Source organism: Rhinopithecus bieti, unplaced genomic scaffold, assembly GCF_001698545.2.
Source record: "Rhinopithecus bieti isolate Rb0 unplaced genomic scaffold, ASM169854v2 scaffold_15087, whole genome shotgun sequence".
NCBI lineage: Eukaryota > Metazoa > Chordata > Mammalia > Primates > Cercopithecidae > Rhinopithecus > Rhinopithecus bieti.
In genome coordinates, this window is record NW_016808547.1 from 2260527 (window position 1) to 2277156 (window position 16630).

The 16630-nt window shown below is 49.9% G+C and overlaps 1 protein-coding gene across 6 annotated transcripts in view; it reads right to left on the reverse strand.

Annotated features, from left to right (window-relative positions):
- Positions 1 to 629: 629 nt before the first annotated feature.
- Positions 630 to 16630, reverse strand: part of FAH (fumarylacetoacetate hydrolase) — a 36016-nt gene continuing 20015 nt past the window's right edge. For 5 of the 6 annotated variants that reach the window (XM_017886817.1, XM_017886819.1, XM_017886816.1 and 2 more), the window contains 7 exons: positions 15990 to 16120; positions 14043 to 14118; positions 11203 to 11249; positions 9375 to 9455; positions 8871 to 8972; positions 7942 to 8059; positions 630 to 855 (listed from right to left, as the gene is read on the reverse strand). In XM_017886817.1, the coding sequence (XP_017742306.1) occupies positions 776 to 855; positions 7942 to 8059; positions 8871 to 8972; positions 9375 to 9455; positions 11203 to 11249; positions 14043 to 14118; positions 15990 to 16120 (635 nt within the window). In that variant the 3' untranslated portion in view covers positions 630 to 775. The remainder of the gene's footprint in view (positions 856 to 7941; positions 8060 to 8870; positions 8973 to 9374; positions 9456 to 11202; positions 11250 to 14042; positions 14119 to 15989; positions 16121 to 16630) is intronic. The other variant, XM_017886820.1, reaches the window with a different exon arrangement.

A 16630-nucleotide genomic window follows, 5' to 3' on the forward strand; every position in this document is an offset into this window, starting at 1 on the left:
CAAGCCTACGACCCATATGTGCTCATCCGTTAGCCCCAAGAAATACTAGACATGTAGGGTGCTGTGATGGGCAATTTCATGTACTAATTTGGCTAGACTAAGGTACCCAAATATTCTACATGTTTCTAAGAAAGTATTTTTTAAGTGAAATAAACTTAAATCAGTGGAGTAAAGCAGATGACCCCCCACAATGTGGCTGGGCCTCATCTAATCAGTTTAAGGCCTTCACAATGACTCACTTCCCAGAGGAAGAGAAAATTTTGACAGCAGACTGCTTCAGATTCAAATTGCAGCTCTTCCTTGGGTCTTCAGTCTGTAACCCACCCAGCAGGTTTTGGACTTGCCATCCTCCAGAATCCCATAAGCCAATTTGCTAAACATCAATCAATCAATCAATCGACCTCTTTCTCCTTGGTTCTATTTCTCTGGAGAACCCTGACTACTACAGGTGCCAGTCTCTTTTCATATTCCATGGAAAACCAGGAGGCCTGGGATGTCTAATAAGAAAACCCCACAAAGACCCTTGACCTCATGAATAACAGTGAGAAAACATATTAATGAATGTCTGGCAGGGAGGCTTTACACACCTTGACCCACTGGATCAAATCACGATCATAAGTGGACACAGCTGCACCTGCGGCAGTGCAGGCCTCAGAGCACAATGGCTTTATTTGTCACTGAATGAAGGACCAGGCTTACAGCCCGAGGGAGGATCCCCGTCACAGGATTGAAAGGGGTGCTTGAGCCCTTTGTTTCTGGAACAGCAGAGAAAATCTCATGATGGTAAGAGAGCAGGCAGCACTTTTCCAGCACACTGGCCAAAGCCGATGCGGTAACCATCCCCCTGGCAATACCCTGGAACAGAGGAGGACAAGGGTCAGTCACAAAGTTGCTGGGCTCACCAGAACCAACACCTAGGCAGCGGCAGTGCCCGTCAGCACACGGCTGGCCCAAGGCAGGAAGGTGCCATCAGAATCACACACATATCTTAAACACAAGAATAACCCTCCACAGAAGCTGGGCAGAGTTACACACAGGAGCACTTGGACTAGAACCTGGGCCCACCTCCCAGCCAGGGATCCTCAGAGTAACTGCAAGGCTCAACAGCTTTCCTGTGGCTGATATGGTTTGGCTGTGTCCCCACCAAACCTCATCTTGAGTTATAGCTCCCATAATTCCCATGTGTTGTGGGAGGGACACGATGGGAGATAATTGAATCATGGGGTGGTTTCCCCCATACTGCTCTCATGGTAGTGAAGAAGTCTCATGAGATCTGATGGTTTTATAAGAGGAAACCCCTTTCACTTGGCTCTCATTCTCTCTTGCCTGCCACCATGTAAGACGTGCCTTTTGCCTTCCACCATGATTGTGAGGCCTCCCCAGCCATGTGGAACTGTGAGTCCATTAAACCTCTCCTTCTTCATAAATTACCCAGCCTCAGGTATGTCTTTATCAGCAGTGTGAAAACAGACTAATACAGAGGTCAACTCTCCCCACACGGGTTTGGGTTCAAATCCTCGCTCTGTCAATTAGCCTGAAGCCAGAATACCTGAGTTCAAAGCCTAGTTCCTCCACTTACTGGCTCTGTGATCTTGGGTCCTTCTAGACCTCAGTTTCTTCATCTATGCAATGGATCTAATGATAGTGCCCACCACACAGGACTGCTGCAAGGATGATGGGAGCAAATGCATAGAAAACTCTGAGAACAGTCTCCAGTCCCTATGTGAAATACCCTGTAAGTGTCAGTCATTATAACCATTATGAACTGGGTGACGGGGAACAAGCTGTTTAACTTCGGAACTCACCTCCTTCATCTACAAACAAGAAAAACAATGCTTATCTCTCAAGGTTGTAAGGATTAGACTAAATATTTCAGTGAAATTCCCAGTACATCTCAGAAACTAATAAATACTAGTTTCATTCATTTAATTTCATTTCAACAAGGCTGATGGAAAAGCAGAGAGAAGTCCATCTCTGCCCTTGAGAGGGGTCCACTTAGAGGGAGTGGGAGGTCTGGATGAGAGATACAGAGAAATGCCTACAAGGTGCTGAGTGAGCAGCATGGAGGGAAAGGGAGCAGGGAGCGGGGACATCTGAGCTGGGCCTTGACAGGTAGCTAGGAGTTCATTAGGGAAGACACATGAAAATGCCACTCCAGACAGAGGGAAGAACATGTGCAAAGGCTCAGAGACTCAGGCACGGGATGCATTTGTCACATCTGTTCAGTGAGGCTGTCCTTTGGGGGACCCTAACAAGCCAGGTTACCAAGGGCTCTGAGAAGCCATGGTAAGGTGTTTGAACCTCATTCTAAGGGCAATGAGGTAACACAGAGGAGTATTCAGCAACTTTCACTTATCAGAATCAAGTCAGTACAGAGGCCTTCAGGCACCTGGGTTGAATTGCTGCTCAAAGGCCCCGAGCCACATGAAAGCCAGAAGAGGCAGTGACAGGGCACCACTGAGACGACACCAGGCCCAGGATGGAGGCAAAGCCACTTCTGGGGATGCTAATGACCTTGAGTTACAGAAAAATACTATTAGATCCCTTCGCCTGCTGGAGGCAAGCCCCAAACGTGGAGCTGTGCTTCCTGCTACCCAATGTGAAGAGGAGAAATGATGCATTACAAGATCCCAGAAGCCAAGAGAAAAAAATCCAAGCACAATGCTGAGAAGACTCATGGCCGTCTGACACCGAGACCAAGGGTGGATCCACGCAACGGGGTCAACAACATCTTCAACAAGCCCTCCTGGCCCAAAAGGGTACAGCTTCTCTGAGGTGGTCCTCATGGCCACCCCTGCTCAGCAGCAGCTCAACCCAGCATGTTTCCTCAGCCCTCTCCCTTCCACTGCCTGGTCATCTGAACGGGCCTTCCGGCTCAGGCCACTCTGACCACTCTCCTTCTCTGGAAAGGCAGCAGCTTGAACACCACAGTGGCATTCCCAGAAGTTTTGGTCCTGGAGCCCCTTACCCTCCCTGGCGCCAGCACAGTCGAGCCAGCCTCCCTGGCTGGGCGCACCCCGTGACCCACATGCTGACAACGTGCAGGGATGCCCTTTGTCGAGAGCTATGCCCTCGCCTCTTCTGTTGCTCAGTTTCATTATTTTCTGTCAGTCACTTTTCCATCTCAATGCTCAGAAATATCCACACCACTGGAGGAAAAAAAAAAAGCCTATTAAAGTAAAACTAGCTCCCAGCAGACATTTATTAAACAACTATCAAAACAACTAACTCGGAACTGCAGCATTTTTAAAAAGCCTTCTCCCAAACATGGTCCTGAAGGAGAAGGGTCACCGCTTCTACACCCTGGGACCCCTGGCCACCCTTGCCCAGGAATTCTGTGCCAGGCAAGGGAAGCAATAAAGCTGGAGAGAGAAACTGGAATAAACAGAGACACAGGAAGACCAGGCGGCAGATGCCACCACTGAGAGATACAGGGAAAGAAAGAAAGACTTTTGCTCAGATATTGTTTCCAAATCATGTCAGATACCAAGAAAGAATCCACAACAAACCACAACTATCAACACATCAGAGATCTGAAGGAGAGTGGGAAATGCATGTGTCCAGCAGTGCAGAGCCATCTGTGCAAATGCCTGTGAGAACACATTCTTGCAAGTTGCAAGCTGAACACTAGATGGGGCTTGTGAGCAAGACTAGGGGATGGATGAGTTACACCAAGACCATCAGAGATTTTTGTTGATAATTGTTGGTTTGTTTACTTCACCTGTTCTCTTGCTGAACATTTTGTGGTTTTTGGACTCTCAGAAATGAGAATCTCATTGCACCACTTAAAGAGGCAAGAGGACACAAGGGTTCAGAGCACAGCTCCTGGAGCCCAGCTGCCTGTGTTCAAACCCTGGCTCCACCCTTTATCGTCTGTGTGATCCTGGGTAAATATGCATCTTTCTGGGTCTCAGTTTCCAAATCTGAAAAATAGAGACAATAAAAGTAGCTGCCTTGTTAGGAATAGAAAATGTACTGCAGGTAAAGCACTTGGCACAGTGTCTGGCCTGCAGTAAGTGCTGCGGCGTTGGCTGATGCCAGCACTTCTGAATGTTCTATCACATTTCCAATGGTTAGAAATTGATCTGGGGAAGGAGCATCCATGAAGAGCAAGCAGGGAAATGAGAGGCAGCCATAAAGGCATCTGAGCAGGTACAGAGAAGGAGGAGGAAAGCCAGGAAGAGCTGAAGAAACCATGTGTGGCTTTCAAGCAAGAAAGCAGCTCAGCAGGGCTGACCAGTGAAGTCGTAAAAGGTGACGGCAGAGCTGTCCGCCAACACGGGGCACCTTTGCACAAGGTAACACAGCTGACGCACCACCTCCACCTGCTTGCTCCTCTGCTTACGCCCTCTTTTCCCCCATAAACACACAGCCCAAATTTTAGCAATATGCACTCATTTGAGTTTTTCAGTGGTCCCCTTCTGTATGAGATTCTCTTTTTTCTTTTTATTAATATATAATGTATGCCTCTCCTCTTAGCAAATTATAATTCTTCTTTCTTGGTTCCAGGGGATTTTGTGCATCTGTTCCCATTTCCCTCTTCACTTGCCAACACATGCTTCTTCAGATCCAAGGAACTGCCTTTCCCTGAATTCCTCTGCTGGCCTCCAAAAATCCTTCTGGAGCAAGGCATTGTATACACAAACAAACATGGAAATGACTCTCATGGCATCTTGGCTCCTTTCTCAATCCTTCTCTGGCTCAAATGTCAAGAACACATGTGCATTCCAACTGCTAAATACCAGCCTCCTTTCTTCCAGGCCCTGGACAGCTGCCTGGTCTAGCATGGCTTAGTCAGGGGGTCTTATCACACTGACAACAGAGAGCTAAAGCCACCATTTTCTCTACTGCCATCATCTCTTTCCTTCCTTTCCCCAAATCAAAACTTCAGAAAGTGCTTTCACTCAATCCACAGAACCGTGACCAAAAGCCTGCGGTAGGTCTGGCAAGCACCGCAGAAAGACTAGAAACAAACCCAGCAGGGGAATCAGAGACCTCGGTTGCAGCCTGGCTTCCCCAGTTGTGGGACTTTTGTCAAGTAACCTGCCTTCTATCAGCCTAAGTTTTCTACTCTGCAAAATGGGGGCAATGATATATTACCAAACGGCTATTGTGAGTAAAAAATGAAATAAGGAAGGTGGACATGCCTACAATATGGTTGGCTACCAGCAGATGTTCAGTAAATATTGTCAAATGCAAATTAGAGAGGTATAATTAGGCTGCAGAAATGTGAGCAAAATGGGTATTTATTGACTAATAATGGGTATCATCTGCTGTTTTGAACTCTGTCTGCATCTTCTCTACCAAATCCACTTTATTCAAAGAACTAACCAACAGCCACACTGAGCACACACTATGTGGTTGCTACTTGAACTAAACTTTGCTCTCCAAGAGCTCTGGAGTAGACTAAATTATGGCCCCCAAAGACATACGGCTGAATCCCTAGGACCTGTGAATGTTACCTTATATAGTAAATTTTTTGGAGACGTAATTAAGTTAGAATCTTAGAATGAGGAGATTGTCTAGGTGGGCCCTAAATGCTATCACATGTGTGTTATAAGAGAGAGGTAAAGGAGATGAGACAGAAGAGGAGGCGACAATGTGACCATGGAGGCAGAGATTGGCGCGATGTGGCCACAAGCCAAAGAGGCTTCCACCAGAAGCTGGAAGAGGCCAGGGACAGACGCTCCCCAGAGTTTCCAGGAACGTGGCACTGCCAACACGAGGATTTTGAACTTGTGCCTTATAGAACTGTGAGAGAATACATTTCAGTTGTTTTAAGCCAAAAAGTTTGCAGTACTATGTTACTGAGGCCACAGAAAACTAACACAAGCTTTTAGTTAAGCACAGAAACTGACATGAACACCATTAACCAGAATTCTGTATTTTCCATGAATTGCTAGCAGAGAGGACAGAGATATTGATTCTACCTGAGCAACCAGAGAAGGTAACATTTGGGCTGAGCCCGTGTATATCCAAGAGTTTGCAGGTAATGAGAAAAGCAACTCTCTTATCACAGAGGGTTACGTATTAGAACAAGACTATAAGACTAAGCAGATAGAGCAGAATCAGAGGGGAAGATATTGACTTGTTGAAACAGCAGCTTTGAGAAGACCTTGAGTGGAAGAGTAATGGGAAAAGCAAACATGAAGGTTCATTTTTCAGGCACCATGAGCAGGATGGATTGCAAGGGCCTGGTGCAAAAGCTCTTCTAGGATTTCAGGCCTGGAAGGGTGATGGTGTGGAGTGGGTCCGCGGCACAGAGATGGCAGGGCATTTTCCAAGGATGCCCAACAGACTGTGCTGATGAAACGGGGGCAAGGTTCCAGCCCACAGATTGTCAGCGGTACCAAGACAGTCAAAGAAGGAGGGGCGAGGGTGACAATTAGGCATCCCAAGGGAAATGTGTGGTCAGCAGGTGGAGAGCAGGACATGGAGTGTTAGTGCAGAGGCTGGGCACTACCTCGCCCCAGGGTGGCTGTTCTACCGGGCAAGCAGGTGCCACTGCTTGTCACTTCATGCAGGGATCCCATTAAGAAGAGGTCAAGAGGCAAAGCCTTCTAAAACCTGGGTTCTGGAAAAAAGCAGCAATGACAATAAAGATAACTATGAAAAGACGACCATCATCACCATTTTTAAGCACTCACAAGGTAACGTGTCCTCTGATAGGTGCTTTAGACACTATCAAAGGTGTTAAACACCGAGGTTCTGAAGATATGCTGCCTGGAAAGGAAACCAGATTTCATTATTTACTGGCTGCAGATCTGGGGCAACTCATTTAACCCCACTACGCCTTCACTTTCTCATCTGTAAAATGGTGCAGTCACGACACTGGAATATAAACCCAGAAGAGCAGAGACTTCATGTGTCTTTTTACCACCAGAACCCCAAGATGGGACTCAGAGTAGGTGCTCAATAAATGTCTACAAAGGGAATAAACAAGTTCATTTAATCTTTACAACTATGCTGTCAGGTTACGTATTGTATTCACTCCATTTTAAAGATGAAGAAGGCTGGGCACGGTGGCTCATGCCTGTAATCCCAGCACTTTGGGAGGCCAAGCCGGGCAGATCACAAGGTCAGGAGTTTGAAACCAGCCTGGCCAACATGGTGAAACCCCGTATCTACTAAAAACACAAAAATTAGCCAGGTGTATTAGGAAACTATTAGGAGAGCTTTTAGTTAATCATGGAAACTGACATGTACACAATTAGCATGCCTGTAATCCCAGCTACTCAGGAGGCTAAGGCAGGAGAATCGCTTGAACCTGGGAGACGGAGGTTGCAGTGAGCTGAGACTGTGCCACCACACTCCAGATTAGATGACAGAGCGAGACTCTGACTCAAAAAAAAAAATTAAAGATGAGGAAAAACTGAGTCTCAGAAAGGTTAAATAACTTAATGAAGGTCGCACAGCTGGTGGGGGACCTGGGAGTCCGACCTGAATCTTTCCAACTCTAAAGAGTGTGCTGCTAACCACTATGGTGCCCTTCCCCTCTATTGGTAAAATGTGGTAGGCAGAATGGCCCCCCAGAAGAATTAAAAGGCACCCTCGCCTCCTCGGAATGGCTGCTGGGAAGCCTCAGCCACTAACTCAGCTGAACCTTCCTTGATCCTAGTCATAGCTCACCAAGTTTCTGCACAGGAGGTTTGCTGCAAAGTCTAGACCCTGAGGAACCTGCCAGGATTTTCTAATTTTGCTCAGGGAGAAGGGAGACCAAGCAGAATGTCTACAGTCTTTCTGACCTGGGGAGACTCACGCTTGAAGTCCTGGGTAGCCATAGCTGTGGGGAAGGACAGAACAAGCAGGCACAGACTCTGGGAGGCAGAGTCAAGATACATTAGAACAGATGGCTTCATGGCCAGGTGGAAGCGTCCCGCAGCTAGAACAGTGCATGGCGGGCAAGGAGAAAGATGAGCTGCTGGGTTTGGCAGCCCTCACCTGTTATGATGACTTCATCCCCATCCAGCAGAAACTTCCTGGTCTGACCATTCCCCAGGTCGATGGGCTTCGTTCCCTTCCACGACAGTTCCAACATGGAGCCGAAGCTTTCTGGCTCCTTATTCACAGAAAAGGAAAGAATAACATGAATTTATGCCTTGGCTCGGGCATGGACCATGCTCAGCAAGACCTGGGAGTCCCGAGAAGCAGCAGGGTCCCTCATGCCCCTCAGAAACACTGTCTCGGCCTTGGTGGGATCACTGCAGAGATGCCTTTAAGACCTGGAACTCTGCCCCTTCTTCCTGTGGGGACAGCAATGGTTCCACTAAGGACATTGCTTATTTAGGAATCAGTGAATCCCTGACCAGAGTGCCCAGTGCCCCCTGCAGCATCCCCTCCCCACTCTGGAGGCTGCAGTTTGCCCAGATACTGTGATGCTTAACACCCTCCTGTCTAGAGCTCATGGAACAAGAGGGCTCGGCCAGGCCCCTGCAGGGAGTGACTGACGCATGCACCACCCCAGGGTCATCGTCTCCGAAGGTTCTGTGACTCCCGCAGGCTTACAGGGGGACAAGTGGGCAGGAAGGGGCACAGCAGCACGGCCACCTCATCCTGGGAGGGTACAGTGTGAGATGGTGACAACGAAGACACTATCACTGTCGCCTGACTCCTCCCCACATGTCACTGTGCTGCTCCCCTACAGAGGCAGAGACTCAGGCTTCCATTCTCACACCAGTCTCCTTAGGTTTGAATCTGGATGAGAAGTCCCTACTGCACCCAGAGAGAAAGGCTATGAGGAAGATAGAGTTGTGAGATACACCCACCTTGGGCCTGAAATTCCTTCTTGAGGGTGAGCTGAGGGCCCTCGGGGCTGTGTGGGGAGTAGGGATGCTCTGTGTGGGCAGCCCTCAGTGCAGCCAAATACTCACCGGCCCGCTGATGGTCCCAGTAGCCAAGAGGTCCCCTGGCCGCAGGTTGCAGCCATTGACAGAGTGGTGAGTAAGCTGCTGCAGCATCGTCCAGTACATATACTGTGGGCAACGGACGCAAGGTGGAATGAGCAGCTGCAGGCTCAGCCTAGCATCCCGGAGGCAACTGAGCACAGCCTGCCCTGCTCACGACCACCTTCCCTGGCCTTTCCCCAGTCCTGAGCTCCCCCAGCCAGCTCTCTCCAGGCCCTTATAGCAAGGACACACTGTCCTCCTAGGGAGCTGCCCAGAGACCTCCCTCAAGCTCTTTCATCTCCTTCACAAGCTCCGACCTCAGCTCCTCTGCTACCTCAAGCCCACACTGACCACCTTCTCCAAGCAGCATCCCCTAGGGGCTGACCTTGCTGCTCAGTCCCTCAGCCTGCAACATGCCCATGTGTAAAACACTTCACTCTGCCCCGGGAACACCCTCCAGTCCTGCACTGGGAGAGTCTAAGTCCTCACCACAGCAGAGGCTTCTTGTGAACAAAGTCCTCGCTCCCATTCTCCCATGCCGGGCCTTGGGATGGACACTGGGCAATGGAGCTGAATGATTCAAACACGATGTCAGGGCAGGCCAAGAAGTGATGGAGAGCTATGGGAGGTCAGGCTGTGGGCAGAGGGGTCCAAGGTACCATGTGCCCCCCAAGACACTCAGAGGCAATGCACACCCACGCCTGTCCCACGCCACAGCTTCTCACATCGCCATTCCTACAGCCATACATCCTGGCATAGGAAACCCAAAAGATGGATTCTTGCCCACGAGCCCCCACAAGGAGGCCCCTTCATTTCTTCTTACTAGCCTAAGGAGCCCAGAATAATATTAAATTAGAAGGGAAATTAGGGGAACTAGGAATGGTTCAATGATTCAGAGGATATTCAAAAGGCCAAGAAACAAATGAACCATAAACATATGACTAACATGCCCAGCTGCATTAGTCATTAGGGAAATGCAAACTGCAGTCACAGTCCCCGGCATAGTTTGAATGAAAAGGCAAACACCACCAGGGCTGGCGAGGATGTGGAGCAGGCAAAATGCTTACATGCTGCTAGTGGGAGTATATACTGGTATAACCACTTCAGGAAACTGTTTGGAAGTACTCCTAGGCTGAATCTACGTGTACGCTATGACCCAGCAAGCTTATTACTGGATATACACTCCACAGAAACGTGCACATATGTGCACCAAAAGGTGTGTACTAAAATGTTCACAGTAACTCTATGATAGCCAAAAACAATGGAAACAACCAAATGTCCATCAATTGTGGAACTGATGTGACTTAAAAAAATAAGTCAAGTGTGGAATATACATACCGTGCAACACTAGAAGGCAATGAGAAAAATGAGCTATCACTGCAAAGAGCAACAGGCTCGAAACTCACAAATATAACACTAAAACAAAGAAGCCAGCTAGAAAAGAATACATGCTATTCTATGATTCCATTTCTATAAAACTTTAAAAACAGGAAAAAAAAAATATGGTAATAGAGGTCAGGAGAGGAGTGACCTTTGCTGGAGGGAGTGATTAAGTGACCTGGTGGGGCCCAGGGGTCTGCTGAGGTGCTGGAAATGTCCTATTTCTGATCTGGGTGCTGGTTGCACAGGGATGTTCATTTTAGGAAAACTCTTCTAGCTATACATGTATAATATGCACTTTTTAAAATTTTTATTTTTTGAAATAGGGTCTTGCTCTATCACACATGCTGGAGTGTAGTGGCGTGATCATGGTTCACTGCAGCCTCAACCTCCTGGGCTCAAGTGATCCTCCTGCCTCAGCCTCCCAAGTAGCTGGGACCACAGGTGCATGTTACCATGCCCAGCTAATTTTTTTTACTTTTTGCAGAGACAAGGTCTCATTATGTTGCCCAGGCTGGTCTCAGACTCCTAGGCTTAAGTGATCCTCCCACCTCGGCCTTCCCAAAGTGCTGGGATTACAGTAATGTGTGCATTTTTATCTATGAGTATTATGCTTCAATTAAAAGTTCACTTAAAAAATAAGTCACTCTCACCAATACAGCCCCTGGCAGGACAGGATAAACCAGGAACTAGACCTTTACAGGAACACCTATTGTCCCCCAAGAAAATCCCTGGCCACATTTATGCAGCCTCTATGTTGACAGACCTCTGTGACCCCATGGCCACTCCTAAAAGAGACAGGCCATAGAAGCTCCAGGCCCACAGGCTGAGCCATCATCATATCCCAAAAGCAATGCCCTCCTCCTGCTCCTGCCAAGAAGAAAAGTCTCTCTTTCCCCCAATTCTAAGAAGCAGTCTGATCAGCGTCAAAACTTACCTTAGAATTGGACTTGCATATAGTAGCCGCCTGGCTCATTCCTTCTCCTGTTGGAAAGAAAAGCAATATTGATGAAAACTTAATTCCATGCTTCAGGGAGGAAAATAAAAAAAGAATTGTTCTGTGGTTGAAGCTTCCCATCGTCCAACATGATTTCACTTAAAGTCTGTGAAACAATTAGCTCCTAGGACATCAGAGCTGGGATGTCCAGGGTTGGCCAATACATGCGCACAAGTCATCACTTCCTCCTCCCACGCCTACAGCAGGCAGCATTAACTGATCACAGCGCATGTTTGCTCTGAGTCCACATGCAGCCTCAGAATCCTTCTTAACACAGTGAACCTGGCACCCACAAATCCACTGGAGATAGTGTGCCATTTGAAGGCTACTCGTGACCTTTGACCAAGGATAACCTGTTGTCCCCTCAGAAGTCCTCTGGATAGCTGGGTCATCTGTCCCCTGCCAAGCTCCTCCAGTGATGGGCAATGTGCTACTTTACAATGGACTAAACAATATTTACTAAACATCTACTACATGCAAGTTACCGGACTGTTGTTGTTCCACTTCTGAACAACACTAATAAGTAGAAAGCTCCTCTGCTCCCTCAAAACCTGGCTTCCTTCCTTGGTCCTAACTTCCCCTCTGAGGTGGCACAGAACAAATGTGCTCTTCAGCCATGCGAGTTCTGGGTCCCCCAAGCCTGCTCCTCCCCAGACCCTTTCACCCAGATCCCAACTCAGAACATCAGAACTGCAAATGCAAGACTACATCTCTGGACACCATGCTTTCTGGATAATTTTGTCCCTTCTCCACCAGTGGCCTCCCCTGGGTGGGTTCACCTCTAGGCAGGCAGGAAGAAACATCTAGGATGAAACCAGATAGAAAATACACTCCAAGCATGCATAGTGGGTGGCAGGAGGCCAGCCTAGAACTTGTGACACTTGGATTGAGTCCCAGCCCTGCCATTAGCCAGGTAGGTGGCTCGGGGTGAATCCTTCTCCTCTCTGAGCCTCAGCTACCTGACCTGGAACCTGAAAGAGCAGGCCCAGCACAACTTCCCAGGGGGCCATGAGCAGCCAGGAGGCTCTCTGTGGCAGCCCTTTCTCCATGGAGCATCCTGCTCCCATAGCGACAGCTCCTCACTCCTGCAGGGTACTGAGCCTCCTGACAGGAACCACCTCATGAAGGGCCGAGACCCTGGAACTGGCAGTGAGAAAGACACGGCAAAGCCTGGTGTGTGCAGACAGAGGAGATGGAAGAATGGAATGGAGCTGGCTGGGGGTGGTGGCTCACACCTGTAATCCCAGCACTTTGGGAGGCTGAGGCAGGTGGATCACCTAAGGTCAGGAGTTCGAGAACATCCTGACCAACGTGAAGAAACTCCGTCTCTACTAAAAATACCAAATTAGCCAAGTGTGGTGGCACATGCCTGTAATCCCAGCTACACAGGAGACTGAGACAGAAGAATTGCTTGGACCCAGGGGCGAAGGTTGTGGTGAGCCAAGATCGCACCATTGCACTCCAGCCTGGGTGACAAAAGTGAAACTCTGTGTCAGGAAAAAAAAAAGACAGAGAAAAAAAAAGAAAGGAATGTAGCTAAAAAGGAGATGTGGCCAGAGTGTGGCTAGGGGGTCTGTATGTGGCCACCAGGCAAACCCTCTCCACCTGAGGGCCCCCATTGGGACTGGAAAATGACACCTGACTCTTCCTAGGCACAGACCCTGTCCCAGACCTTTGCATGAATTGACATGTTTGGTCCTCACAACACACCATGAGGTCAACATCATTATTATCCCATTTCATAGATGACAAATGAGGACATGGCCAGGTTGGGCAACTTGCCCAAAGTCCCGCAGCTGAGGAGCAGAGTCATGGCCTGCAGAGCCAGTCTCTTTATTACCAACTCTCTGCCGGTCTGTTCACGGAGCTGGGCTGAGCAGCCACAGGGAGATGTGGGCCCTGTCTATCTCAGGGCTGGCTCAGGGTGGGGATCTCAGGCCTGTCTGCAAGACACTCAGGGCTGGCCCAGGGTGGGAATCTGGGGCCTTGATGCTCTGGCTCTGTGTGGCCCCAGGGGCTCAGCCAAGCCTCCTGCGAGCAGACCTACAAGGACATGCTTTCAAACAGGCACTCAATGAAATGTGCCACCCACCACGGAAGTGAGGGTCAGTAGTGATATGTGAGCGGGGGCCAGGCAGTCCCTGGAGAGGCTGGAGACTGGATTCAAGTGGAAGACAGAGGTGCTGGACTCCATCCTTTCAGCCCTATCACTGAGAGCTCAGTGATAGGGTTAATGCCCTATGGGCCCAGTTAGGTTCCCAGTGAGCACCAGAGCGTCCCCTCCCCTCCTATTTTATTTTATGTTATTTTATTTTATTCTACTGTATTTTATTTTATTTTATTTTATTTTATTTTTTTGAGATGGAGTCTCGCTCTGTCACCCAGGCTGGAGTGCAGTGGCGCCATCTCGGCTCACTGTAAGCTCCGCCTCCTGGGTTCACGTCATTCTCCTGCCTCAGCCTCCCAAGTAGCTGGGACTACAGGCGCCCACCACCACACTGGGCTAATTTTTTGTATTTTTAGTAGATGGGGTTTCACCGTGCTAGCCAAGATGGTCTTGATCTCCTGACCTCGTGATCCGCCCGCCTCGGCCTCCCAAAGTGCTAGGATTACAGGCGTGAGCCACCGTGCCCGGCCCTCTTTCCTTTAGAAGAGCCACACATCTCCAGGGCTGTAGCATGTGCCCCCACCCTTGCCAAAGCTCAGGAGCCTTCAGGACAAGGCACACAGGCACACATTCCCTCAGAGTTCCTGGCCATGTCAATCCCCCCAAGACATACCTTTCAGGGCAACAGAGAGGTTGATGTCAAATGTGTAGGGCTGATCATGGCAGAGATACGGCAGAGGCCTGGGGTCCTGGGAGGGCAAAGCACAGCACAGAGGTCACTGGCAGGTGGGCTGAGCTCATCCGGCTGGGCCCCCAGACCAGTCAGGCCCCCGGCAGCACTTGTTCCCCCAGGCAGAGGGTCTGAGACAGCAGGAGCATTCCCTCTCCAGGGTCCCAGCACTGTGTCCCTGGATAGCAATGGGGGGATCATACTGTGGCGCTCCAGGAAAAGCAGCCAAGGAAGGGGCATCAGCAGGTCAAATGTCACAGAAGCCAAACCAGAGATGTTCCTGTAAGCCACGGGAGGGGAGAGAAAGGGAAGGTGGGCAGCAGATAGGTCAAGATGGGGAACAAAGCATGGCCTGTGAGGAAAGGCTGGGGCCTGAAAGGGCATTGCAGGGCCCCTGGAAGGCAGAGGGGTCACAAAAGAAGCAGACAGCCCTGGCTGGTGCTGGAGCCAGCAAGGGAGGCAGCTTGGGTGGCTGGGCCAGAACATCTGCACTTCGGCCAAAAGCAGTGTTTTCCAAAGCATGGTACATCGGTCACCCATGGGACATGAGATCGTTTTTGGTGATTCTAATAGTTATGAAACACTGTAGCTAGTGATGCCAGTAGGAATATAAAGTTCCCTTCTTAATATATTAAGTTTTAAACTGGGAGCCACTCTGAAGAAAAACATTAAGTAAATAATAGTTCAGAAGGGGTAACAGTAGTGATGGTTGTACATAAATGGTGTTCAGGAAGGGCTGGCACAGAGGAGGGTGGGCAAAGCCTTGTGATGACAGACCTGGAAGAAGGCAGATGACTGGAGGACAAGCAGAGAGAGGCTGTGGCCTTGCGGCCCTAGGGAGACTAGACAGGGCCGCTGCCGGCTAGAGAGAAAGCCACGTCCTGGACACCGAAAATGAGCAGGGGTGGGCAGGGAGCAGCAAGGAGAGAGCAAGGGGCGAGTGTGAAAGCCCCACAGTACTTCACTAGAACTGGCTTGCAGGGAAAGACCTCAAGGTTGTTTGTAGCACAGCAAACATGAGATGACCCCAGAGGCAGAGGAACACGGGAGAGCAGTGTGGGTGCAGGACCTGCACAGGGTGTTGCTAGAGGCCCCCAGCAAATGAGTGGTGAGATGCTCAAGTGAGGATGTGCAAATGGCTGGGAGCTTGGCCTGGATCTCCACAGGGAGGTCAGAATTGGAGAGGGGCATCGTGAGGACTCAGAGACACTGGAGAACGAGGACAGGTCACATGCCAGAAGCCAAGGGGTGAGGGAATGCCAGCAAGAGTGAGGGGCCACAGGAAGTCCATGCTGAAGGGGACACAAGGTCATGACACTGGCTATTGGGTCGCAGGTGACTCTGGCCAGATGTTGCCAGATGTTGCCAGTGATGGAGTGGGGCAGATTGCAAGAGGCTGAGAAGGGGGGACTGGGACCAGGGGTCAAGGCCTAGGCCCAGTGGTAGACCCAGTGGTGCTGGGAACCAGAGGCTGCTGGGACTCATAGAATGCGGCTCCAAGCCACATTCTATGAGTTGGGATCCAGGTGGCGCCATTTGCACAGAACACGATTTGATGGCCACCTGGGAGGTTGTGCAATGTTGGTACCTGCAGGGACTCCTCCTACCAACTGGCCAGATCCCCTGGTCTTGCAAGATTCTTAAGGTTATAAAATCCTGTGTTTTCTCCAAGAACTGTGCCAGGGTCAGGGAAACCATAAGGGAGAATGACCCCCTGGCTGCCTGGAGGTAATCGTGGCCAGGAACTCCCAGGCACTCCACTGTGGGCATGCCGTGGGCACAGGGCTTCCCTCCCGATGGTCTGCATGCCCGGCATGTCCACTCAGTGGGCAAGCAGGTTTGGAGGCAGCAGGGCTGGGTTTGGGAGCTTCCTGCAGAGAATGTGCTTACCTGCTTTGGGTTGGGCACAGCAAAGGGCATGAGAGCATCCATGGGCACCACCCACGGAGAGATGGTGGTCCCAAAACTCTTCCCAAGGAATGGCCCGAGAGGGACATACTCCCACTTCTGAATGTCACGTGCTGCAGAAGAAGGGCACACCCGGGACTTACCAAGGCTGATCAGGACCTCTCCCCAAGATCCCCTCCTGCCCTTGACCAAGGAGCAGACACCCAGCACAGCCCCCTCCACAAAGCTCAGCCCCAGCCAGGCTGCCCCAGGACCAAGGGGCAAGAGCATCCAATGCCAAGGACAGAGGTCCTTTGAGGCCACTGTGCCAGGCTACAGCAAAGAGAAGGATGACCCAATGGTGGTCAGGATATCCCCAGGGAAGGGACCGGAAGCTCATCCTCAAACTATGAGGGAGACACTTCCTGGGGCTTATGGTGCCACCTTCCTCCCACGTATGGCAAAGGGTTGAGAGCTCAGGCTCAGAAGCTGGACTGTTTTGCTTCAAATCTTAGTTTAGCAATTAACTGAAATCTCCCTGTTCCTCATCTGTAAAATGGGAATGATAATATTGCACATACCACGTAGGGATCAGAGGGAAAATATATGTAGGGTGTTAAGCACAGGGCCTGACACATAAGTGC